The following is a 26,127-nucleotide window of genomic DNA, read 5'->3' on the forward strand; positions in this document are numbered from 1 at the left end:
TTTCCGGTCATGTGTGTAGTAGGGGCTCCTGGCTGTACCAGGGGCTCGGCTTCACTCCAAGAGCCCACTGGCAAGGACGGCTACACACTTGGGACTGTTAAGGGAGAGTAGCGGTGTACCTCCAACAAGTGCACTCATCAGGCATAAATGTGTTCACCTCAACCCTGCGCCGTGAGGGCAATTCCCTGGCATCCGTTACACAGCGTGTGGAAATCCTGATTTGCACCGGACCCAGTTTCCTGACACACATGGCCCATGCAAATTCGGTCGCACCATGGGGCCATGGGAGGCCGCGTTAGCAGTGAAGGGTGGTGGCCAGTAGTAAATCTCATCACCATGAAATATAGACGGACCACCATCACCCAAACATCAACAAAACAATAACAATAGAGCTGCAATGAACGAGACGCGAGACACGCAGATAGACGATCACAGACAAACAATTGGCAGATGTGTGTTAGGTGTAACGGGTCCATCATAGGGCCTGCCGAGCTGTCCAATTAAGGCAATATCAAGAATACAATACTTTATAATAGGATAGTATATAATAAGCCCATCACACGGAAAATGCGAAATGAATCAGGAAGGGAATCACTTGTTTCTGTTGACCTGTGCAAATACTCGCAGGCTAACAGTACCAGGTCAAACAGCATTCTGCTTGCATTTCTTTGTACGGCACTGGCCAATGTCCACAGCATATACAGCTGCGGGCACCATCTGGGTCATCAGCGGCTCCAGGGTATCAGGGTAGGTGTATCTGGTGCCTGCTGGACGGTAGACAGCTCTCCAGCACTGCTGCTGCTACTGCACTGCTGTTGCTGCTGCACTGCTGTTGCTACTGTGCGGTGGCGGCCTGACATCCGGTGACTGCTGGATCCATTGTCCATCAGCACTGCCGTCAGCCACCGAAGCAACCTAAAAACGGCGGACGCCTGAAAGCGGCGGTGCTCATGCAGCAGGAGCCTGGATGGTGCGAGGAGAGGAGCGAGTGAAAGATTGTGGTGTTCGTGTGTGAGTGGTGTTGTGTATGTATCAAGTCAATTGAGGAGCCACAGCCAGTATGCAAGTACCTGGGTCCCATGACTGTACCCTCTCATGACTGACTACACTCCACTCACCCACAAGCCAGCCAACCCGCCAGCTCCTCACGGCATCTGTGCCTGTTCTACTGGGGGTGATCCATTCGGGCCTTACCTGCTGGGTTGGGGGCTCTGCCAGGGCCTCAGCCGCCTGTGGCTGGGCCTGGTCGACCATTTCCCGGGGGCGTTTCAACTTAGGATATTTACAAAGCCCGTTGTAATATGCAACCTCCAGGTGGGCTTCAATGCCCTCCCTGATTCCGTCCAGGGTTGACGGCACTGGGAGCCGGTGTGGGCCGGAATCCGCAATAGGGCCCACACGAGCTTTTGGGTCGTTCTCCTGGGGTTGGGTTGTGTTATTAAGGCAGGGGGGAGGTTCGCAGCGTCAGTGGCTGGGTAGGTGACTGGGTGGTGTATTACGTGGGATGACGGGGTGCGACTCAGCCGGCCTCATGCAGTTTAGATAATAAGGGTAGATGGCGCTTGATCATGTGCCTGCTCCCCACGATGACCAGTAGTGAGATGTCAAGAAAGGCCAGCAGCACAGATGGTGTAGCTAGAGTCATACGTAAGTCTTGCATAAAAAGGATTGTCCAATATTGTGTATGTGTAATTTTAGTTTAGGGAACCAGGACAACCACAAAATAGCGACCATTCCTGCAGAAGGGACCCAAACGCATGTCATTGTAAGCATGGCGCGGCGTGGAATGGCGGGTCTACCTATGTACCTACCTACCTACCTACATACCTAGTATGGCAGGCGGCTGGCAGAGGTTAAGGCCTGACTTCTGCTCCCAGTCGACCCAGTCGACCCGGGTTCAAATCCGCCTGCCGGCTCCTCGGGTGTTTGAGGAGTGATGAAATGGGAGGTGGCCCCCCATCTTATGGACGGTGTAGGACGTGATAATATCAACTTGCGAGCTGACCAGGAACTAAGTTGATGCGCCGTTGATCCGCTAGATTTGGTTGGATACTGGTGGTGAGTTGCCGAACCCAACGAATACATTCTGAAGTCGGATGGGGTGACGGATTAGGGTGCCCCTCTAGCAGGGGAGAGCAGGGACTGCCCCGGGAAAGGGGGCCGCTGGCGAAGTTGACCACCCTGTAACAACATACATACCTAGCTAATACAATGTGTGTGGTCGCACTATTTTCCAGCATGCGAGTGTGCACCTTCACCGTCCTTGCTTGCTTGATTTCGCTCAGAACCAAGGCTCGGAACACAAGAACAGCATGGCGAGCCCAACACATGCCTGGATGTGGTGCTGCTGCGAATGGATACCTGGCATACACTTTTACATGACTGTCAGCCTCCAACCAACCAACCGCCGCCAATTACCAAGATGCTAGGAACCCACCCAAATGAGCTACTGCCTCACCGCTGTCTGCAGATCCCAGTGGGCGGCCACATGGTAGTACTTGAAGTTGGGGTCGCGGGCGCCCTGCAGGAGAGGCCTATCAGGGACCCTGCGAGTGCGAGTAAGAGTGCGAGTAAGAGTGCGAGTATGAGTGCAAGTGTGAGTGCGCGTAAGAGTGCGAGTATGAGTGCGAGTGTGAGTGTGAGTAAGAGTGCGAGTATGAGTGCGAGTTTAAGAGAAGACTTAAGATGATGGTAGGATACCTGAGAGACGAGACATGAGCACTTAAAGGGATGCTTCAATCCCTGTGCAGTAGACGGATGCGCAACATGTCACTGAGGCTGGCGAGCATAATCTGCCATGGAATGCAAAGCAGATACGGCAAAAGTACGAAATGATAAGGACTCTGATGACCATGGCCAACACACATCATCTTTATACCAGCAGCAGCTTCAACAACAGTAATGACAACGGCGTTCCACTGCCAGAACAACATTCTACAACCTGTTTTCCATGTCTTATATGCATCATTTTGCCGATTCAGCCGCTAGTGCCGTACCTGGGGATCAGGTCCTTGGTGTTGGTCAAACGCCAGGCATTTGAAGCCAGCTTATTGAACTCGTTCATGAACACCAAGTTGCCCACACGGGGGCTGCCGAAGGTGTAACACAGAATATCGCCAGTGAAGACCCTGAGGCCGTACATCTCGATACCATTATTGACAGCGAAGTTGCGTGATGAGACATCGAAATGGACCACAGTTGGCCGCGGTGGTGCACACAAGGGATAGGACGGCCAGGTGGACGAAACGGGATAGAGAAGGGGGGGGGAGCAATACCATCCAAGCCACCACGAAATTAAAACTGCTGGCTCCTTCTCTTTACTAAAAAAATACAGCAATCCCATTCGTAAAGCGCATATCACCATGTGAGGCCTGTTTTGCCCATTTGATCGAAGATGACATCATTCCCACTCGCACAGTGCCGTACCCTTCTTGCTTGCGGGCGCTCAAGTCGTATGTCGCCAGCGTTGCCAGAGCACCGCCTAGTGAGTGTCCCGTGAAGACGACGGTGGTGGAGGAGGGACGGCCATCTGTCCCTACAGCAGCAGCCCACACCAGGAGTTTGCATAAAGACACAGCAGGTAGGGCCGTTCCCATGGTGATGCAGGTGGCGGGCCCATGGTGGCGGTTGTAACACCAGGCAAAGAGTACTCAGGGAGACGCCAAGGGAGCGGAACCCTTCTCACATTCCTCTCCCCCTCGAGCGAACATCCTCGGTCGCCCCCGGGCATATCCCGTAGGATTTTGGTTGTATGAGATCCCGTAGGATTGTGAGATTGTCGGTTATTGTGACATTTCGTCAGTCCCCGTCCGGGATGGAGGGATTTGATTTTACTCAGCTGGTAGACTTCTCACCCGCCCGGGCATCCACCTTTGGGATATGAGTATGTATGCATCGTGACTGGTGTGCGATATGTTCACAACCGGATTCGATTCGGGGATTTCTCACCTCCTAGCAATTCGCACCATTGTAGCACCAGGCAAAGAGTACCCAGGGAGATGCCAAGGGAGCTTAACCCTTCCTACAGCGGTGGTGGACACCTAGACGCACAGTGGCATTGGCATCCTCACCTGCCGGATCCTGCTGGTCAAAAATGAGCAGATCCAGAATCGACATGATCGTCGCGCGGATGCTCATGTAGGCGCGGAGGAAGCCGGTGTGCACCAGGACCTGCGGTGGAGTGAACGTCTGGGAGGGAAAGGGAGGGAGTGAGGGAGGGGTCACTACTATGACCGCTCGGGTGTATGAGCTGGTGTGGGAGCGAGTAACTACATATGGGCACCTAGATTTTGCCCACCCTCCAAATAGTACACCCACCTTTGGGCTAGTGTCGCTTACAAGCTTCATAGTATCAGCAGCAGGAGTGACAGCAGGCACCCTCTTATCATGGGCCTCCAGCCTATTGCCATCCAGGCCATTGGCCTCCAGGGGATTCAGGTCGTCTGGTGGCGTGAGGAACAGATTGGCATTCGTTAACATGTTGGCCAGGGAGTCCTGTCACGAAGGAGTGAGTGAGGGAGGGAGGGGGGAGGGAGGGAGGGAGGGTTCAGCGATGAAAGGGAGATTATCATCACATGGTGGTGGGTTGGGGCCAAATGATTCGCAGGGGTACAACTTCTCAGCATTACGGGGTGCTGTAGAGTCGCTAACATGAATGCTCATCGTGTGCTCAGAACCACGCATGATTGCACGATCAATAATACATTGCAGTGCACATTCGCTGCTGCTGGATAACCAGCAAGCATGCTGCCCCCTTGCTTGCTGCGACCACGTTTCCATTTAAAATAGCTAGGAATAGCCGTGTCCATCTGTCCGTCCATCTGTCCGTCCGTCTGTCCATCCGTCTGCTCCATTTCCCCAAACACACCCCCAACTCCATCCGGGCCGGAACTTACTGTTTCTGTCCCACGGAACGACACCATCACCTTTCCGCAACTATCGTTCCGGTAGAACCACACCTGCACTCACATACATACATTTAGGTTAAGAACTACTGGTAAAGCATGCACCAATGGCCCCGTGAGATACCGAAATCGAAACCTATCAGGGTCTAAGATGTTTCCAATGGCGAATGGTTTAGTGCCCCTAGTCGATGGACAATTGTGACCTGAGATTTAGTTGACCTGCGAGCTGACCAGGAATGGAGTTGAGCCGTCGTCAATCCGGCAGATTCCTTTGGATGCCGGTGGTAGGTGCTGAACCTGAGCTATCCACTGAGAAGTTGACAAAGGTGTAGTGATGAGGGTGCAACGAAATACCGGGGAAGGCAGGGTTTTGCCAGGTTGCGGCCACGGGTGAGGATATGGCACCCTGTCCCACACATCCTACCTACCAACCTACCTGCCTAACTAGCTATCTACCTAGCTACCCACCTACCTACCTACCTATATACATACATACATGCATGTGCTCTTGCAAATGTGAATGTGTTATTGGGTGTGTATCCATACGTGTGTTACAACCTGAGTGCATTACCATTCCAAAGGTGCAGTGACGAGAGCAGTGATGAGAGCAGGACAATGAAAATCTATGCGTGTATGTGTACAGCAGCACTGCGCGCAGTCACCGCCTAATCTACCACTGTATCGGTGTCGGGGCAGTTGACGTAGGCCAGCAGGGTGAGATCCTCGGCGCCCGCCTTGCGGCTCAGCTCGTCCCAGTTGACCTTCTCTTGCGATTTTCTCGACGGAAGCTCCTGAATGGATCCCCAATTGATGTCGGCGAAATCCACACGGACTGTATGTCGACGCAGGGGTCCGAAAAAGCAAAGACGTTAATCATGGGTTGTTTTGCATGCTGCTGGATGTAAAGATGGGTACTTTGTTTGTGTCTGTGTGTGTGCGTGCGTGTTTGGGAGTTTTAGTAGCAATGACGCATACACGCAGGCATGGTCTACCTAGCTTTTCATCGCTGTTGCTGTATGTGCAATTGACTGCCCAGCCTAGCTAGGCGCGGAGGCAGGGAGCTGCTTAGCCCCAGTGGCAGCCATCAGCGGCCCCAGCAGCATTAGTACTGGCGCCAGCAAGCAATAGCAACATTAGTGATATCAGCAGTGCTGTACAGCTAGCGCAGCAACAGTAGCGAGCAGCCATACAGTGGCAACATACAGCAGCAGCAGCAGCAGCAGCAGCAGCAGCAGTAGCAGCGACAGCAGCATCCGGATCCCACCCTGCAACCCAACTGCAGCCTGTTATATCACGAGTTCAGAAAAGTACCGATCGGCGGATGTCAAAATCCCGGGGTGATATGCCCGGGGTACTACAGACATGTGCACTTAATATGTCACATGAAGCCGTTATATATCTATGTACCCGGCGGCCTTCACAACAGGTTGTATAGCACTAGACGACCTCAGTACACATCACGGCACAGATGTAACACGGACATACTGTATCGGTGTCATACCAAGCCTGCTTACACTTGAATGCGAAACTCATGATGTCGTGTGCGATCTGCGTGTGTGGATTGGAACGAGGCGGCATCGACAGGTCGGCGGCACGGAGCGAGGAGATGATAAGATCCGTCAATAAGAAGATAAGGAAATGATGAGAGGTGCACGTTTGCGCGAAGACATTCCGGATTTATGAAAATCCTATTCATGCATTACTTGTTATTTTTCTAGCCATAAATAATGTTTCACGAGATTACTTACTACCGTATCCCTCATGTCAAAAGCCAGGTTAATATCAGGAATAAGTTCCTGACCCGCAAAGCTTAACACAAAACTAATCTTCTTCCTAATCTCCTTTAGCAAAGGAGCTAACTATCGGAATTCATGGAGTGCTTAACTTGGATATGTAAATTATAACCTGGGTAACCAGGGTACAGGTTGAATAATTTCGTGTTTTATTTCTACATAAGAAAAACATTGCTTGATAGCTGATGAAATCATGGCAACCGGTACTGTCGACCAAACCTCTGTTTGCCCAAGTGAAATAATAAAAAAGATTCTGGTTCATTAGGCCGGAGCAATTATCATGATTCACAATTATCCAATCAGTAGCGCAAGACCTTCTGGTTCAGATATTGATTTGACAGCACAAATAGTGTATCCATGTAAGGCTGTGAATGTAAGTGTGCATGATCATGTAATTATCGGCAGGGGCGAGCGGTGCACCGGCGAGAATAGTTTAGATCGAAAGGGCAAGGTAAGTTTACCAACAACTTAGCCGTTTGAGCAAGTATCGATGGAGGACAGCGGGTTAATCCGCTACAAATACAACCTTAATTAAAAACAAGTAGCGGGCTTCCTCAGCCCCAACAAATGCCATGGGACAAAGGTTGCCAATTAGTTCCTCACGCACGTAACTGCTGCACGTAACTGTAGGCAGACGGGCCTAGCTGCACCTCGAAACAACGTCCTTCATAAAATACATGGCGCATACAGTTACGCAATTACAACTTAAATATTAGCAAGGTTTGAAGTGTTGTTTCCCGTGCTTGTCCGGACCCACTTGCTAAATACGATACCACTATCAAAGAGAACGTTCCGAATCAAGACCGACATGATCGAGATGTGTAAGGTGTTAACGACGCCATCCAAACATATGCACACAGACAGACAATCACGACTACCTACACATGATTGCCTGTCTGCGTGCATATGTTGTGCCATACACACATACACACATACATGCACACATACACACATACATGCACACACGCATGGAACGAACCCACCTTCACTAATGGTTGTTCCCGGGGCAGTATATTCTTCCCGGCGAAAGGGTTGTCGGAGAACGGGGCCAGCAGCCATGTGAAACTCATTTGGTTAGCTTTCGGGGGGCAGTCGGCGGGCGGGGGGGGGGCAGTCACCGAACGAATAACACGCACGGGGCTGAAGGGGCGGGAGCTCGGTGTTCAGTTAATTAACAATAGCTCGGAGGGGGTTTCCAACGGTCATCACATGTGAAACAGGCAAGGCAGGAATCGTATTATGCAATCATCGCTAAAAGCTGAATCTGGCAGCCAATACTGGTACGACACTCTACCGTACTACGACCGACACTTTATGTGTGTTGGAGATCACTCTCTGGTAGTAAGAAGGCGCTGTGCGCAGGCAGAACGCACGAACGAGTATGGACAATGATCAAGCACGAGCTTGGCAATTAATGACCAACCCAGTGCGGCTCATGCGGTATACCCTCTGCTAGTCGACCTGTTTCAACCACTTACGAGCAGCTGGATCATTGCCGCCCGCATTCGTGCTGGTGGAGGAGCCAGCAACGTTGGCAGCAGTAGCTGCCTCCCTGAGTAGTGCCTGCATTGGTACAACTTTAGTGGACCGGTTTGCACCCACGTCCGTCAGGGGAATACGGATGTGTACCGGCTCCGGCGGCACGCCCCCGTTGCATATTTCGTTGCCGTAGTACAGCGTCAGATGGAGCAGGTCCTTTGTTTTGTCCCTGTGCGTGTTTGTATGCACGTATGGATGTGTGCGTGAGAAACACAGTAATAAGGAAACATAGATAGCTTATTGTGTAACGGGTGCCTGGGTATGTGTATGTGTGTGGGGAAGCCGGGGGTATGTGATTGTTGTATCACGGCTACAGAAAAGTACCAATGTCAGAATCCCGTGATATGCCCTCCAGGATACTACAGTATGCATGCATTTGACAGTTTCTGACACCACCGGTACCTGTACCACTCCTGTACATGAAGGACATGCAGCCCAACGTCCTCACCGTACACCAAGCACAATTTGCTTGTCCTGCCCCTTCAGCGGTAGACTGACGTGAATTGCAGCTCCCCGAATGCTGCCCTGCTGCTGCTCACCCTTGGCAGCAGTGGCAGCTGCAGCGGCTCGAAGGATTCGGGGTTGGATGCATAGCTCGACTGACAGACTGACGCCACAGAAGGGCTTAAGTGCCAGAGCGTCAGTCAGCTCGACAACCAAGATGCCGCCGTTGCCTGTGTTGCCGCGTTCAATGAAGCTCCTGGGATCGGCAGGTCAGGTAGGGGCAGGTCAGGTAGGGGCAGGTCAGGTAGAGGCAGGTCAGGTAGGGGCAGGTCAGGTACGGTAACATACAAGCTATATAGCCATGTACACACCGGGCTGGGTTCTGAACGTCAGAGAACCAAGGCACGTAGTTGGTTGCATAGCGGAGGGAAGGCAGCAAGGGAATTATGGTGTGTGTGGCGAGCGAGGGACCAGAAGGCTATTGTCCAGGACGTTCACCTGATGTAATACGAAAAGTAAAAAAATAAAAGCGTTAACGATGCTTGAGCCGCCGACCCCGCCCACTCAACCCGTACCATCCCGCCCATAACTCCTAAACTTAAGGTACATGGCGTGCGCGCAGATAGATGGATCGATGGATGGATGAACAAATCGAAGTGACAAAGTGCGGTGATTTTGGGCCTGTCGTTTTCTTGCTGTTGTCATGCACGGGCTGCCTGCGTGCCCGATCTAGCTGATACCGCACGAGTCGTCGCAGACATGCTGTAATGTGGTTGTTATAGGAGCCGCTGTAAAATCATTGCAAAAGTCCGGTCTGTTTCGAACATTTAATTTGTGGCATTTCTTAACACCTTGGCCACCAATTCGTCAGGCCGCACACACCTGCTGCCAGCATTCCTTAGCTAGACATCGGAACGCCGCCCGCTGCTGCTGCTGCTGCTTACGGACGCCGCCGCGCGTCGTAACACCGAAGCTAGGTAGCGGCTAAATTGCATTCGTGTAGGCGCTATCAGGCTAATTTTATCTTTACTTACTGGTCCATGAAAACCACCTCGGCGACGCCGGTGCTTCCGGAGGCATAAGTAGGACTGGTCCCTGGCGCGTTGTAGGCTTCAAAAGCGTAACGCGCCGCCTGGCAAGTGTCCTTTAGGCTGGGTGCCACTGGAGGTTGCGCCTGGAAAGAGTATTTGGAGGTGCTGGTGAAGAACGATAAAAGGTAAAGTACGCTCGCCATTGCACGCAGAGGCTTTGCTGCACACTGCAAAAAGCCACGCTCACCTGTTCCATTTTGGCTTCTGGAAACTCACTCTGTGGTGAAAAAACGCACAATTTACAGCATGGACTCTGAGCCCCCGCTTTGAAGGGACCTAAGGGGTTGCCTCCGTTTGGATTAAAAGTCAGGTATTAAGCTTTTATTAATCCGCACCAACTCGCCGCTAACCACCCGAATGTTTCATAGGTCTTGATTACGGAAAGGATTGACGTACAACGATTGCCATTCCGTGCATAACATGCAAAAATGAGTACTGCTGGACATTTAAAATGATATCGAGTATCAAAATGAAGGCCTTGCAGTACCTTCGAGCGACACCCTACGGTGTGGTGCATAATGCCGGACTAAAGCCGAACGAGAAGCGCAAAGCTTCCACAAAACTAGGAGCAAATATAGCCTTTATACAGGATAACCTTCCACGATATCAAACAGGGTTTTTTTATGAGGCGTAGTAAAAAATGTTAATCCGAGATTGTCAATTTGATACTTGGTGGCCACCAAGTTGCTACGTTTTTCAACCGAGTTTGAGCTTTTAGCGTAGGTAAAAGGTGCGGATCTTATAACATACTAATATATATGTAATCCGCGAAGCGTGCGAATACGTGCGTAGATCTCTAAGGACGTGTTCACATGTGGGCGAATCAGGGTTGATTCATGCGAATTGGACTCTGAATTGGACCTGATTGGACCCGAATCGGAATTGGGGTCCGGGGGGGCCTCTTCGGGTATGATTCGACGTGATTCACAGTTTTCTTTCTCAAAACAAAGTTCTTTAACAAACTGTTTCTCATAATTACCATTACAATACTATAGGAACATTTTCCAATTGTTAATTCACGCAAATCGCACCGAGCATTTTTCACGAACTCCTGCAGCTATGTATGTACAAGCCTGGTGATAATTTTCGCCATAGAAACGATACTTATACTGTTCTGTTCCTAGATAATGCTGGCTTGCCTTGGGTGATGGGGCGTAGCCGCGGAGCTTCAGCTGGGCGCGGTGGCACCTCGCGCCGTGCAGCGAATCGTATGTGAACACAATTCAGAAAGCCGCCCCGAATCGGACTCCCAATCAGACTCTCAATTGGACTACATGTGAACACACCCTAACTAATCCCCCCAACCTAATCCGCCTAATCCGCGCGATGTTTCCATTTGCCACGGATTAAGCCTTAATCCGTGACTGTTAACTCAAGTGGAAAGACCATCTTTTACTCAGATCGTTTCGGTGCACGGTGAACTTACCACCTGAGCGACCTCAAGTGGTCAAGTTCGCAAGCTCTGAATATCCTATATAGTATAACTAAGTCATCATTCACATTATCCTAAATAAATTTTACATTTGCCGCTTTAGCTAGCTGCGCCGCCGCACCGATAACATGGAGTTGCATTGGAAGGTGCGATAGGAGCTGATAGGAGGACAGTTGACATAACTCAGCCGCCATGGAAGAACGCGACTTTTAGCCAAGCTTTAGTGGATAAAGCGACTGTTATCTCACCCTAACTATCGGGCGCTAACTGGCTAATCGAAGCCCGCCCTTTATGTCAAAGGCTGTTTTGGCGGCCCCGCGGTACAACCGTTCTAGGCGAGTCGACATGTTGTAAGTTGTAACCTGCTCGTACCAGATTCAAGCTATCAAACATATTATTTTCAGACCCGCGTAAACCTGTATCAACGAACTTGCCGAAAGGAGGGTAGGATCCGGGCTGGAATTGGGGAAGAGCTCTGTCGCAGAATTAGCCTGGATTTTATTCCTGACAAAGGAATTGGTCCGCCGGGGTGTTGAATTGTTCTGACGGGCTCGCCTGAGGTACTCGAATTGCGCTGTGGAGCCTCGGAATTGCGCTGTGCTGGGCCTGAATTGGCCTGGCAGGGTATCGAATTAGCCTGGCAGGTATCGAATTGGCCTGTTCGGGGTGTCGAATTAGCTGTCGAGTTGGCAGGATTGGCTCGGGCTGGCATCCGGAAGCACATGACTTTCAAGGATTTACAGAAAACTCTGCAAGGGGACCGCTTACAAGTGCCTCATGTGCGTGTTGGTTTCAATCCCAGTACGTGGGGCAGGAAAACTTGCACGCCTGGTTACCGTACTCTGGCAATGTCGGGAGGCAAGCACTCAGGGCCACAACTGCAATACCCAAGTCAGCCGCGAGGCCCCACTGTTTTCCTACCCCACTTCATTGGCAGTTTGTCCAGTTTATCCCACAATACTCGTATGTATGTTGTTACAGGGTGGTTAACTTCGCCAGCGGCCCCCTTTCCCGGGGCAGTCCCTGCTCTCCCCTGCTAGAGGGGCACCCTAATCCGTCACCCCATCCGACTTCAGAATGTATTCGTTGGGTTCGGCAACTCACCACCAGCATCGAACCAAATCTAGCGGATCAACGGCGCATCAACTTAGTTCCTGGTCAGCTCGCAAGTTGATTTTATCACGTCCTACATCGTCCATATGATGGGGGTTTAGGTTTTAAGGGGCCGGCCGGCTTCGGGAACTCTATTTCTGTTTTCGGGAGTTTCGGTACGACCCGAAACTCCCGAAGGGTTTGCCGATGTCTGGCCCCAACCACTTTCCCACCAGCGCGCGCCTCGCAATTCCAACACATCATTCGATACCTAATTTACACCATGTAGCAGCTCCGGTCAACAGGCGAGAAGAAACTGGCCCCTAGCAAACGTGCATTTGTCATGGCACCGGTCTTGCCTTCTGCTTCACATACATAGCTAAATAAGTCAAGGCAGCATTGACGCAGATTGAGAGCCTGAGCTTATCTGTTACAATGAAGATCAAGTTATGCATGCAACAGTTTACTACGGAGTATTAGTATCCCCAGTAGTACTACTAGTGCTACTACTAGTACTGGAGGGCAACAGCAAGGAGCAATAGCAAGGAGCTGCATAACAGCACTAGGAAGCTCATGTAGCAAAGTTGGCGCTCAGCTCTGCCGACCATCAGCATCATCGATGCTTCGTTGTGGTAATGCATGATGGCATGGCTAGCTCGAGCGCAATTTTGCTGAGGTTAATTTTATGTCAAGAGTTTCGTTGGAGTCTGTTGTTGTCAAATACAGCCACTCCGAAGCTGTCTTGTAGTGTGTATGTAACCCCGCCAACTCCCCGCCTAAATCTCCTGACCCCCCGCGGCAACTGTATCGACACCTACTACCGACCTGATCCGCATGATGGCGCCATTGCCATCACCTTACACCGTCGCCTTCACCGTTACCGTCATCATCAATGTCCACAATCGGCCATCATCACTGTCATCGTCACCGTCATTATAAACATCACCGCCACTATCGTCGTTACTCCAACGTCGCCCTCACTACAAGTTACAAATTTTGCACAAGTACTTGTGCGGGGGTGTCTGTAAAAGCCGGGGGGGCCATGGACGGTAAATGTTTTTCAGTGCGGTTACATGGTGGACCATCATCGTCCTCCCACGTCCGCTTGAGCACGAATCGCCTTAGAGCAACGTGCCGGGTCTCCCAGACTTCCGAGAGGAACCTGGCTAGCGCAAGGGGTGGGGCCTCGGTCATAATCGTGTGCATGTCGTGCCCTTGGAACGCGAGGTCACGTTCGTGCTCAGCCCGTGTACTAGTGTACGCCGGGCATTCCACAAAAACATGCCGTCAGCAGTTATGCGATACAGGTCGGTCCGCTATGTTTTCCTTAAGCGCAAAGTTGGACAAAATGAAGTTTTTTGCCCCCGACGTGCGAATGCGGTGCTTTGCAACCCAAGTCCTAGCAATTCTGTTGTATGGCTGCCAGGCGTGGGGCCCTTTTGCGCTGGCAGAGGTCGTGGAAAGGGCGGGAAGGCGGCGGGATAAAACCAACCTTGCGGAGGTCATGTTCGAAGCCTGTTTGAAGGATAGCGCAGTCCAGCTGCAGATTTTATTCATGAGGCAGGTAGTGGGGACGGCACGGCCATCCCACAGGCGTATGCGGAGCTGGCTGAACTCCCCTTACAGTATTACATGGTGAAACAGATCCTCCGTTTCTAAAACTGCCTTCAAAAGCAAGTGGGGTCTATTGCTCCTGCAGTTTTACGGCAGGAGGTAACCGATGCTCTGACCAACCCGGAATGGGAGTTGGGGAACCTCAATGTTGTGACTGTTTCCTTCTTGGAGTGCAGTGTTTGGAGCGGAATACCACAAGAAGTCATGGGGGTAAAGGAGCGTGTTGACTGGTTGTTGAGTAGGCCTCTACCCGAAGGAGCGATGATAACGGCACTAAGGGAGCGTTGATGAGCGGCTGGGACCATACGCGTCTGACTGTCTTGCCAGAGGAGTACCCATCAGATGGGAAGCAACCGGGAGTGCAAATGGCGAAGTATAAGCACTGGGTGGGGCTGCCTTTTTCGGGAGCCCCAGCCGTCATGTGGCCAACACATGCTAAGGTTTTCATTCCTCGTTTAGCACATCGTAAGTTAATGCAGTTTCGTTTATGTTGCTGGGCTTTGGAGGCAAACAGAGCATACAGGGGCAAGTACCATGTCCCCAGGGGGCAGCGGTTTTGCCGCTGTTGTGGTATTACTAGCCGAATCATGCATAAAAAACACGTGTTATTGGAATGCCAGCCTATAATGATATTCGTACTGAAGAGGGATTCGATCATCAACAGAGCATGTTGGTGGCCATGACATGGGAACCAGCACATCTGGCGAGGATGTTGGAACGTATGTGGGCTCACCGAAACTCAGTTACCCCCTTTGGACGATAGTCTGGGCTGATGTGCGGTGTTTCCTGTTCTCCGTGGCTTTTAGGCTTACAGGTATTGCCCTTGGGCCTTCGGCTCGTATGGGTAGTTTTACAGGTATGGTGTCACACACCCTCAACTATGTAACACACATACACACACAAAAAACATGCATTTCGCCTTCAACCGCCCCGCAGTCGCAAAGCCTGTAGGTGCGCGCTGTGCGCTCACGGCCGTTAGGCCGGTTAATCTCTAACTCCCAACAGCCTAGCCGGAAACGCATATGCACTGGATGCAAACGTTGGAGCATGGCGGTTTCAGCGTGGGCCAGCCACTTATGCCGCGTGCCCCTAAGCGGGGGCGCCCCCATCCAGTTCACACAGCGACACGCCTTAACGCCGGCACTTCCGCTTGGGAAAGTGCGTGGATCACCTAGGGTATCCGGGCATTCCCACCGGGCGTCGAGCCGCCTAGCGAACTCTTCAAGTATGCTTCCCACTGGCAACCTAACGGTGGCGTAATGCACTATGAGGTCGTCACCATGCAGACCGGCTGGGGGCTCAGCTCCCAAACTCTTGAGGAACGGTAGGACCTTGCTCGTCCAGCACTCAGCAACACCCCCCAGAGCCAGCTCAAGGTCGGCAATGAAGGCCCGGTGGCACAGTGTCCCCGGCCTCCTGACAACTGAGTTCAGAACCTTAGCACAAGATTGGCCCAATGGAACTGGAGCGGCCTTTATGACAGCTCGCGATAAAGTGAAACCACAGTCGGGCTCCTCGCTCCTACCACTGACCGCATGTACGTGCACTGCTCCTGTACCATAGGGTTCGTCATTGCGCTCTCGAAATTCACACCAATAAAATCAGGTCCCCAAACTTGCGCCCCATATGAAAACACCGGCACAACGAGCGCGTTGTAGAGGGATATGCACAGCTTAGCTTAGGGGTACTAATTTTCTTATCTCGACACAGGGCACTGAGGCCAAAAGTGGCCCGTTTTCCTGCTCAAGAATATCATGCCTTGAGGATTATGGACAATACAAGGTGTATTGCTACCAGAAATAACTGGGTAACAGGCTCACCTCCAGCTGGAATAATTAATAAGATTGTGTTATATAATTTGGAGGACCACTTAGGCTCTGCTACCATTCAACTGGATGAACAAGGAGCTATAGTAACTGTTGAGGAATTTGCCCCATATGGTGGTACGACTTTTTTTATCGGTTCAGGTAGTGCAGAGCAGCTTAAAGCTTACGACAAATCATCAAATTTAATAATTTAATAGGCTGAAAACTGCGTGCCTGGGCCTGGGCCGTAATGTAGCCCGAGATATCGCACCGTCTCGTTACAGTACCCTCAAACACGTCCCACATAAACAGTACTCGGCTTCCATAAGGCGCTTTTGCTCCCGTGCTGTGCCCCCAAAAATGAGGGCTTCACACTTGGCGGCGTTCGCGGCCATTCCCGTCGCCTTGCAGAAGGCCCCGAGGAGTCCGAGTAAGCATGGGGCTCTCTCATGGCCAGTTGCAGCTAATGACGCATCATCAACAAAAAGCAAGTTTGTGAGCTCACCGCTCGCCAGGCTTACACCCTGCTCACGGAGGATGTTCCATCAGTCAGGAAGGCGCACACGGCAATCGGTATCGTGGGCCTGGATGTAATGAGCGAACACCTCAATGAATAGTCCGAAAAGGGTGACACTAAGGGGGCACCCTTGCTTCACGTCCCGCCCGCCCCACGGAGAATTCAGGCCCCAACTGACTACCCAACTTGACCCGAACCTTCACGTCTGCGTACCTGGTCTCCAGTGAATTGAGGATGCGACCGTGTAGCCCGTACGGCTCAAAGGAACCGCCAGTGCGTCTCATGGTCGACCGAATCAAACGCCTTACTGAAGTCAATTTGCATGAGGATAAGCAGCTTAGCTCCGGCCGCCGTGTGCTAAGCAATGAGATGCCACGGTGTAAGCAGGCGGTGCTCGGTACCGAAACCATGCCGACACCCCGCCTGGCTAGCGGCACGAAGTCCATTCTCTTCACAGAACTTGGTGAGCCGCCTCCCGACAAGGTTGGTGTAGAGCTTGCACAGCGGACCCCGAACCGCAATACCCCGATAATTATCGCAACAGGATGCGTCCCCGTTCTTTAAGGACAGGGCAAAGGTGCTAGTCGTAATCCTCGCGGGTACTCACCCCCGTAAATACGGTTGTACAATGCCGCCAAGTACGATGCCAAAGCGAATACGGGCCGCTGCCCTTCATTCTCCCTGATTGCGTATTTGTGATACTCAGCCGGGATTCCCTCCAGGCCCGCGGACTTATTGTTACGCATGGCGTTGAGGCCGACAATAATTTCAGCTTCCATGAAATCAGTATTTTTAAGCCACGCCGACAACCTCCGTCGGTGCTCTACTCGATACACATCGAGCCAGCCTCATCATTGCCTACGGCGGCAGCAGCCGACTACCGATGACACGTCAGTGTTTATCACCGTCATTTCGATGGCTGAACCACCGCCTATGGCGGCAGCAGCCGCTGTGTAGATCTGTCGTCAAATTTGCCTTTCCGCACGTCCTTGACTGTCACTGCCACCTCAACATCATCCGACACATGACGCACCTCTTCCCGTACTGCATCAGCCTTAAGCTTGTTGCTGACCTTGCAGTGCGCCTGTGCCATTCGGTGCAGCACTACGGCCCTTTGGCATCTGTTGACATCTTAAATACATGGGCTCGTATGGGCTCGTTACAGTAACAGTGTTTGCACAGGGGGGGTCTGTCAAAGCCTTAGGGGGCCCATGGACCGTTCATAAAAGTTAATGTTTCGGGGCCGGTTTGGGGCGACTGTCGACATCTCCCCGGCCCCGTTTGAGTGCGCTGCGTGCCTCGCCTCCCAGGCCTCAGAAGGAAAGCTATATGGCCAATTCCAGTGGGTAACGCAACCGAGGTGTAACACACCCACACACACACACGCACACACACACATTAGGCTTGCTGCTGCTGTTGCCAAACTCTTGCATGCGCCTGCAATGAAAATGATACCAAACATAAAACACCACCCTTGCAGAAAAGGCATTATCGTCATGGTGGTTAGTGGAAGTTGCTCGATTGTTGGAAATGATTTGCGGTGGTTGATCGGAAGTGGGTGGTGGACGGTAATTCAGTTGGTGCCGATGGGAGAAGGGATGGACCGGTCGGATTTATTGTCGCCGGGTTTTGTAGCCCGGCAATTCTCCGTTGCTTTGCTGTACGGTGCACTCCCTAACCAAAGGCAAGAACACATACACACACAGACAAACAATATACTAACAACCAATCCTCCAGCCGAGCCTCTATAACTCCCAGTCGCCCAATCTTGGCCGTCAGCTTGTTTCCTTGCCTTGCTTTCCCCCGACTTGCCCTTGTCTTAATGTTGCGAAGAGCCTCGTCTTCGTTGTGGAGCGATATGGGCCATGGAGCGTGTTATGAGGCTCCTAGAGGTTTCAAGGGTAAGGGTCGGGACTGGGTGATTTGGCGCTTGAGAAGAATATGGTGGCGATGGCCGGGACTTTTGACCATCCCTGGGAGCAGCTAGATGACCGCCCGCATAACGCTGACAGGAGGGATACTGTCCGTTTTCCAGGCACTTCTTAAAGAAAACTTATTTCCTTGCGCTGTGTGCCTGTTGTTTCCCACGGAGGGCCCTGGTAGGAATACGGCGGTTTGACGAGCAGTTTGACAGTTATGCCTGGGTAGGGGCACCTTGCAACATAACGCAGCAACTAATGGTTTCTTTGTAAGAGATTTTATAACAAAAACTTTTGTGGCTACCATTACTTCCAGCTATATTTCTGACGAATTCGCGTGACGATAAACAAGCAAGCCTTCGCACAAGTGATCGGCCATCACGAAAATTTGCGACCACTTAAGGGAATTGCAGGAACCACGAATGTTACTACCGCGTTGGTAGCATACTGTTTAACGTTTTACCCGGACTTGATATAATTTCACCGCTACGGCTGGCTCGCGTTTGTTGCCAAGACCCTGTTTGTTCATGTGATTAAAGCTAAATAATCTACCTCAGATCTACCTTAAGTGTCTCCGAAACGCTCGGCGTTTTACCATCCCATAAGCTGTGCAAATGCACAGCGCAGTGGATTCGGGGCGCCAACGCAGCTTGCTGCAGAACGCACAGGCTCTGGTGGCAGAACTACGCGCGCTGCCGCTCGATCCTGCCACAACCCGCGCCAGTTACCCGCGGATGTTTGAGCTGGTCCGCCTGGTCAGGCGCTACGGCGAGGCCACGGCTGCGCTGCCCGCCGATGAGACCCGCGCCATGTGGGAGCAGCGTGGGCAGTGGCTCCAGGAAGAGTGAGTCCAGGGAGGGGCTTCTGGCCCACGGTTGTACAGGTGTGGCGAGCAGGCGCACGTGACGGGGAATGCGGCGCTGATGAAAAGGGTACACTGGCACGAGTACTGCAAACGGTGGATGTGGAATAGGCGCCGCCATGGCTGGTTGGGTTACCGTCCTTCCCTCCCTTCCCCCCGTCCGCCCCTTCCCTCCTCCTCCCTTCACCCACTCATCCCGGCCCCGTCAGCCCTCCACCTCCAACCCCCCCTACCTGCCCTGCCTGCACGTGTGTGCGTATGCATGTATGTATGTATGTGTGTTCCCGCAGGGTATGTGGGCTGGCCCAGGAGCGCATCTACTCCCCGGAGCAGCAGCAGTACTGGGGGAATCTGCTGCTGCTGCTGTTCACGGGAGCGGAGGCGTGTGACAAGGCGCTCAGGGAAAAGGTGAGGAGGTGACGGGGGGGGGTGTTCGTTGTGGCCGTTCAGACTCGAGGGAGGAGAGGGGCAGGGACGAGAGGGACACGGGAAATCAGCTCTGAGAGGGTTAGGGCTGTACGACACAGGGCCCTCTGTCACCTCTTCCTCCTCTTGCTCATCAAACCCAAGACGGGTTTCACTGATTACGTGCACACGTACTTACATACATACGCACTGAGGGACATGATGATGGGTCCTACAACACAGGGGCAGAGAGGGCCCCGCCCCAGCCCCCGCAGCCAGTGGGGCTGTGTTTGGTTTCGGAGGTCGAGGGGCTGTGGGCGGTAAGGCAGTAGGCTGCTGCCCACCCGCCGTGAAGCCCTCCGTGCCACACCTGGGGTTTTTAAGGTTTTAGGGCTTCTTAGGTTTCAGGATCTTTAAGCATTGAAAACCCGGCGCACCTAGGCAGAGTAAAGGGTGGTGGCGATGCATGCAGGTGTGTATGCGCAACCGATATGCCATGTACTTGTGTACTGGTATAAGCCAAGACCCTTACATGTGTATGTACGACACCGCGGCATCACAAATGGAGGGAAGGTCTCCCCCCTTGTTTCCCTGCACATGTCCCCCCTTTACCCCGCACGGGAAACCCCTTCAGCACGCGTCGTGAATGTCCGCATGCTCCTTCCCCCCTTAACCCCCCATGCAGATGGAATTGGAGTTATCCCTGCAGGCCCATGTACGGCAGGTTTCGGAGCTCCAGGATCAGCTTAAGGGTGCCAGGGCGCAGGCAGAGCAGGCGGCGCAAGTAAGGCCCGTGTATACATGGCCCAGCAGCCTCTCTGCACTCCCTTGTAACACTCTTTCTGTTATACGGTTTGCCACCCAACGTATCTCCCTCCCTCCGTCCCTCCCTCTTGCCCTGGCAGCAGCTTCACTCGTGTGTGGTTCGTCTTTCCTCCCTCCCTCCCTCCGCTTTACGTCAGGGGTGCTGTTTAGCATCTTATGACTTTGCAACCGCTCACGGTTTTAGTTGGCTTGCACACCGGTGCACAACCACCACCATGTGTTTGCCCACCTGCTCACCCTTCCCCTCCATGTCCCCCCGTACCCCTGTTGTACACACGCACACGTCCGTACACCACGCAGCGCACCAGTGTTCCCCCCGACGTGGCCGAGGAGCTGCTATCCCTCCGGTCGAAGGTGGCCGTGTTGGGGGGGGAGCTGGACAAGGGCAGGGGGGAGCTGGCGGCAGCTCAGCAGCAGATGCAGGTGTGTGTATGTATGTGTGTGTGTATGTGTGTGTATGGGGGGGCCGGCAGGGGCCCATGCGGGTAAGGCGGCAAGGGAGGGAGGGAGGGAGGGAGGGAGGGAGGGGGGAGGTGAGGTGAAGGGAAATGGAGGTGGTGGAAAGGGCACGGGAGGGAATGGCAGGCCAGGGGAAGGGAGAAGGAAGGGTGTTGGCGGGTGGCTACTGGGGCACGCATCTGGCTTGTGTTTTGCGTGTTGGAGGCGGGTGGGGGCTCCTTTCACGAGCCGCCGAGCTGTCGTATCGCCTCCTGGTTTGCCCTGCAGCTGACGGCATAACGGTTTCCGCCGTACAAACCCCCTCAACCAACCCTCCTCCCCGCCTCTTCCCCTCCATGTTTTACACCCGCCCACACCCGCATACAGCTCCTTGCTGCTGAGCGTGACGCCCTCCGGCAGCAAGTGGAGCTGGTCAGGTCGGAACTGACCTCGGCACAGAGCACCGCAGCGAGTAGGCTGGAGGTGGGAGAGGGGTGTTGGGGTGTATGTGTATGTATGTAGTTACAGGGTGGTTAAGCTTCACCAGTGGCCTCCTTCCCGAGGCAGTTCCCTGCTCTCCCCTGCTAGAGGGGCACCCTAATCCGTCACCCCATCCGACTTCAGAGTGTATTCGTTGGGTTCAGCAACTCACCACTAGCATCCAACCAAATCTAGCGGATCAACGGCGTATCAACTTAGTGTATGTGTATGCGTATGTGTGTATGTGTGTGTTTATTGTTCTGAGCCGTGATGAGGGAGCGTGCCTTTCTCCACCTCTCTCTTTCTCTCTATCTCTGCTTGCTGTTACCTCGCGCACAGCCATGTCGGAGTTTGTTTCCTTTCTTCCCCCCTCGATCCGTCCGCCTCCCCCCTTCCTTCGCCTCCCGCCCTGCCCTTAGAAGCGTGTGACGCTTTGAACGTCCCGCAGTCGACTCCTTGTGTTTTGCTGCGCATGCGTGTATCCTCCCCTTCCCCCTTTTACATTTCCCCGCCTCCCCTCCCTCCCCTCCCTCCCCCTCCCGATGCTACAATCCAGGTAATCCAACAGCTCATGCAGCGGACCGAGACCAGCTCCAGCCAGGGCCAGGCGGCGGCGGCGGAGCTCTCCAAACTGCAGGTGGTCACAGAAAGGGGGGAACGGGGGGAAGGGAAAGGCGGGAAGGGGTTTCGGAGTTCAACCCCTCCCGTCCTCTACCCCCGTAAAGGCACCCCTTCACCCCCCTCGCATCCTCCCGGGGCCCTCCCTGCGCTTACCCATTCTTACTGTGTGGGTTCGAAGGTATCCATCCCGCTTGAAGTGGGGTTGAGGGTTAGGGCTTTCCCTAAGTAGACTTTCTTACCAAAAATGTTCCAACACCGCTCATTGCCTTTCCTTGACACGTTCTTTCCAAATTCCACATTGGGGCGTGTGGCGCCCTTTTGACCGGGCGGATTGGCTACGGTGAAATCGTGGTGGTGGTTCCGGCGGCGGTGGTACGACAGGTCCATTGCCGTACACTCAGCATCAACCTGGAGACGAATGCCAAGGTACGGATGTGTGGTATGCGGATTGCGGTGCGGATTACGGATTGCGTGATGCTGGTCTGTTACGACAAGGCGTTTGTTATATGTTAGCACGGGCCTCCGAACCCGGGAGCTGCTGGCTGGTCTCAGGGTTAGGCCCCCCGGGAGCTATTCGCGAACCTGGGGCCTTGGGGAATGCGGGGGAATGCGGGGGAATGCGGGGGGATGCGGGGGAATGCGGGGGAATGCGGGGGGATGCGGGGGAATGCGGGGGAATGCGGGGGAATGCGGGGGGATGCGGGGGATCATGGCGGCGTTGAGTGCCTGACGATATGGGTTTAGTGCCATGCGCGTGTGTTCCCTCCTCACCCTGCTGCTGAGTTCTGTTCATCACCGCCCCCCCCCCGCCACACACACCCGCCACCCCCCGCTGAAGGTGATTGAGAAGCTGGTCGAGCTCAACAGCGAACTGATGGACAACTTGAACACGGCGGCCGCGACAGCGGAGGTTAAGAGCAAGCAGCAGCAGCAGCAGCAACACCTGGGAGCGGCGGCGGTGGCGACGCCGACGTCGGGGCCCACGGACACGCCCGGGCCCGCGGGCAGCATTGCCGGTGGTGGCGGCGGCGGCGGCGGTGCGGTCAGCGAATGTGGTGGTAGCACGCAAGGCGTGGCGGGGACTGGAGTTTCGATGTGGACACAGCGTAACGGAATGTACGGTGTTGATACGGCAGCCTCTGCGGATGGCACCAGCGGCGGTGTTCCGCGGGTGGCGTCGCGAGGGAGCGGTTTGGTGGCGGCGGCGTCCCGCGGCGGGGGGGCCGGCGGCGGCGAGCCGGCTTCCCTGACGGAGGCCTTTGCGGCATTTTTAAAGGACGAGACGCCGCCGAAGCCCGCGACCGCTGCCGTACTGGCGACGCCGCCGCCGGGTCCGGGGTTTTCGCATCACTCCGGCGGCGGTTCGGGTGGCAAGGGTCGTGGAGGGCGTGTTGGAGGAGGGGGCTTCGGACTGGGGGGTATTATGGGTGTCGTGCGTTACGTTGCCGGGTCAGATCGGACAGCGCAGGGGCCCCCTGGGGGACCTGGAGCGGGATCTGGGACGGGCCCGTCTCCGCAGCAGCTTGGGACGCTGGGGGCTGCAGCAGCAGCACTTGGGACGGGCACTGGTACAGCGTAGCGATTTTCCCGTCGTTAGATGCGGATGGATCGGTTACTGCTTGGGTGATTCTTGGTGGGCAATAGTGGCTGCATGCGGCTTTATCATTCATGCAATTGGGTTGGGTGTTACGAATGGTGGGTTTATGCCGTCTCACTAATTTTTAGGGCAGGACTTCTGCTGTTGTCAAAAGCTGTCGCGTCGGCATGTCTTGCACGACGAGAATTCTGTTCCACGCAGGTTAACTCCTGATTTCTCTTCCGGACAAACATGCAATTTAAAGGATGATGATTTAGTTTATAGCCGAACTGATAGCGACATCAGTCGCGCAGCTGCGCGATGCTGAAGCCCATTTCCTCGTTGGGCCGGCCGAGCACAATTAGGCCGTCCCTGAAGCCGATACCAATTCGTCCATGGCTTTCTGTAGCTCCGAAGCGGCTAGTCCCGCTCCAGAGTCCTCGACATCCGCAACTTTGCCGAGTCTCGCAAGGAACGGCGACACCGCCAGGGCCAGCACCAGCTCCTTCAGCAACTGATAGCAACATCAGTTTTAAGAAAGGCTTTTGGACTTTTGTGGATGTCATCGCGATTTTGGGCTCTGTGGGTGGCGCCCTGGCGGCCATCCTCAACCTTATATCGGGCACCTACGTGCTATTTTTGCCGTTGGTTCTACCCGTCGTCTCTCTACTCTCGGCGCTCCAACGCGAAGGGCTAATTGCGGAGGTGCGTCTGTTTCTAGGCGGCGGTCACCGGCAGTCGCCTCAACCATCGAAACGACTTGCACGCAAACGCTACCTATTTGTTAGTTGCAAGCATGCTTTATTCACGTTTCAGCTATCCATATGCACTAGGCATGCCTTCGTCGGGGCGGTGCTTCCATAGCCGGCCAGTAGAACGCTGGCCCATCCCCACCCGTTCCTTCGTCAACATCTGCTTTATCAACGGTCAGCACCCCTATCCCTACCTTCGTAAGCACCTTCCATCCCCCTCACGCTCAACACACATGAATGGCCCCCTGTCCCGACCACCACCACCACCACATCACCACCATAACTGCCACCCTATTACCACCACCACGTACACCATCATCATCACCACCATCACCACCATCGGTGGCCGACAACGACCAACGACCTCTCCTCCCCCCGCAACTCAAAAACTGCCTGACTGCTCTGCCACCGCTCTGGCAACCCCTCCCCTTCCCTCATCGCTCGCTGCGTGCAAACCTCCCCCACCATACCCCGACCCGATCCAACCCAACGGCCGCGCCGCTGCGCAGGACAACCGTCGCGCGTACGACACGTTGCGCGTGTCCCTAACCCGTGACAGCACAGCACTGCTTGCTGACGCGCGGGGGGCTCTGGAGGAGGTCCGTCGTGAGCTGCGGGGCCAGAACACGACCGCGGCCCGGCTGGGCACCATTGAGGCGCGACTGAGCTCCCTGGAGGGCTCCATACTCAGTGCCAGTGAGTGATTACCCCCTGACTACCCCCTGGGGGGGGGCTGTCCCCCGTCCGCTCCGTGGCAGCAGCTTCACTCGTTCGTGGTTCGTCTTTCCCCCGTCCGCCCCGCTCTCCGCCGCGCAGTCCCGTGATGCTAGTGCTGCTACTGCTGCTGCTGCCATTGCTGTCGTTGCCGTTATCCCCTGCTACGGCCACTAGAGCCGAATTAGCCCTTCTGCTTATTGCCATGATCACCCCTGCTGGGGTCTGTTACCTGGCTAGCGCCTTTCCTCCCCCTCCTTCTCCGTGTTGCCCCCGTCCTCCCCGTCCTCCCTACACGCGCCTTCTTCCCCTCCTCCCCCTCCTCCCCCCCCCCCCTCGCAGGTCGCAGCGCCCGCGAGGCCGCCGCCGGCCTGGGTGTGCTGCCGGAGCGGTTGCAGTCCGAGCAGCGCGCGGTGCTGGAGGGGCTGGTGGGCGCCATGCGACTGGAGCTGCGGAGAGCGGCGGAGGCACTGGCCAACAATGAAACCACGGCACTAGCCAGGCTGGATGCACGGCTGGCGGTGGGTGGGGGAGGTGGGGGTGGTGGGGGTGCGATGGAAAGAAAGGGAAGGAGGGGAGGGAGGGGAGGATGTGTGTATGGGGGGGTGGCCGATGTAAGGGAACTGGAGGATGTGTGCGTGTGTGTTTTCTTGGGGTTGGGGGAAGGCGTTGCTCAAGCGGGTTCGGAGGTGCGTGGAGGAACAGACGGACAGACAGATAGACAGATAGACTGGGTCTCGGGCCGTGTCTGTGCACTCCCAAGGTTGGTTGTTCGTGTGTTTTGACATGCTTGTGTGTTTTCCCCCGCTTTATCCCCCACGCCTCGCCACTCAGGCCGTGGAGGGCTCTCTGTCTGGTCTGGAAGTGGCTCAGAGTGAGGGTTTGCGGCGGTTGTCCATGTCCCTGAACAGCGCGCTGGCGGATGCGGAAGCCACCTTGCAGAGCAGCGTCAGGAACGAAGTGGCGAGGTAGGGGAGAGGGAGGAGGGGGAGCAGGTGGAGGAGGGGGAGAGGGAGGAGCGGGAGAAGGGGTCAAGCGGGAGAGGGAGGAGGGGGAGCGGGAGGAGGAGGTGATGATGGATGCAACATATAAAAAAAATCGAACTGATGAGGGGAGAAGGAAGGAGGCGTGGAGACGGGTTTGGGGGTCTGAGCGACGGTTTGAGCGACGGGGCGTTGGTGGGACTGTCTTGTGTGGGTTGTTGTGGGGTGGGGAGGGGGCCAGGGTTCGCAGTAGGCTGTAGGGCCTTATGCAGGAGGGGGAAGAGGGGGTGGGGGAAGAGGACACGACGGCCGCGGGGTGGG

At 54.4% G+C, this 26,127-nt stretch overlaps 3 protein-coding genes across 3 annotated transcripts in view; 1 reads left to right on the top strand and 2 right to left on the bottom strand.

The window, feature by feature from the left end:
* Positions 1-948: 948 nt before the first annotated feature.
* On the bottom strand, positions 949-9,967 carry VOLCADRAFT_90228 (uncharacterized protein; the record flags this gene model as incomplete). The annotated part of the gene is made up of 16 exons (XM_002949876.1): positions 949-963; positions 1,195-1,419; positions 2,459-2,546; positions 2,997-3,128; positions 3,427-3,481; positions 4,071-4,188; positions 4,318-4,494; positions 4,896-4,958; positions 5,136-5,213; positions 5,579-5,736; positions 6,419-6,452; positions 7,681-7,775; positions 8,176-8,405; positions 8,685-8,936; positions 9,715-9,854; positions 9,959-9,967. The coding sequence occupies 16 exons, from the start codon at positions 9,965-9,967 to the stop codon at positions 949-951; spliced, it is 1,869 nt and encodes a 622-aa protein (XP_002949922.1).
* Positions 9,968-15,967: 6,000 nt separating this feature from the next.
* VOLCADRAFT_104474 (uncharacterized protein) lies at positions 15,968-17,324 on the bottom strand (the record flags this gene model as incomplete). Its single annotated transcript, XM_002949877.1, has 2 exons — positions 15,968-16,238; positions 17,265-17,324. 2 exons carry the CDS (start codon positions 17,322-17,324, stop codon positions 15,993-15,995), a joined length of 306 nt encoding a protein of 101 aa, XP_002949923.1. The 3' UTR covers positions 15,968-15,992.
* A 1,440-nt stretch (positions 17,325-18,764) lies between these two features.
* VOLCADRAFT_90230 (uncharacterized protein) overlaps positions 18,765-26,127 on the top strand; it is a gene marked incomplete at both ends in the record, with an annotated part of 14,933 nt that continues 7,570 nt past the window's right edge. The window contains 11 exons of the mRNA XM_002949771.1: positions 18,765-18,994; positions 19,303-19,420; positions 20,103-20,201; positions 20,543-20,665; positions 21,068-21,163; positions 21,717-21,797; positions 22,620-23,349; positions 23,767-24,062; positions 24,619-24,805; positions 25,166-25,344; positions 25,658-25,791. Coding sequence (XP_002949817.1) covers positions 18,765-18,994; positions 19,303-19,420; positions 20,103-20,201; positions 20,543-20,665; positions 21,068-21,163; positions 21,717-21,797; positions 22,620-23,349; positions 23,767-24,062; positions 24,619-24,805; positions 25,166-25,344; positions 25,658-25,791 — 2,273 coding nt within the window. The remainder of the gene's footprint in view (positions 18,995-19,302; positions 19,421-20,102; positions 20,202-20,542; positions 20,666-21,067; positions 21,164-21,716; positions 21,798-22,619; positions 23,350-23,766; positions 24,063-24,618; positions 24,806-25,165; positions 25,345-25,657; positions 25,792-26,127) is intronic.

This window comes from Volvox carteri, assembly GCF_000143455.1.
Source record: "Volvox carteri f. nagariensis unplaced genomic scaffold VOLCAscaffold_16, whole genome shotgun sequence".
Classification (NCBI taxonomy): Eukaryota; Viridiplantae; Chlorophyta; class Chlorophyceae; order Chlamydomonadales; family Volvocaceae; genus Volvox; species Volvox carteri.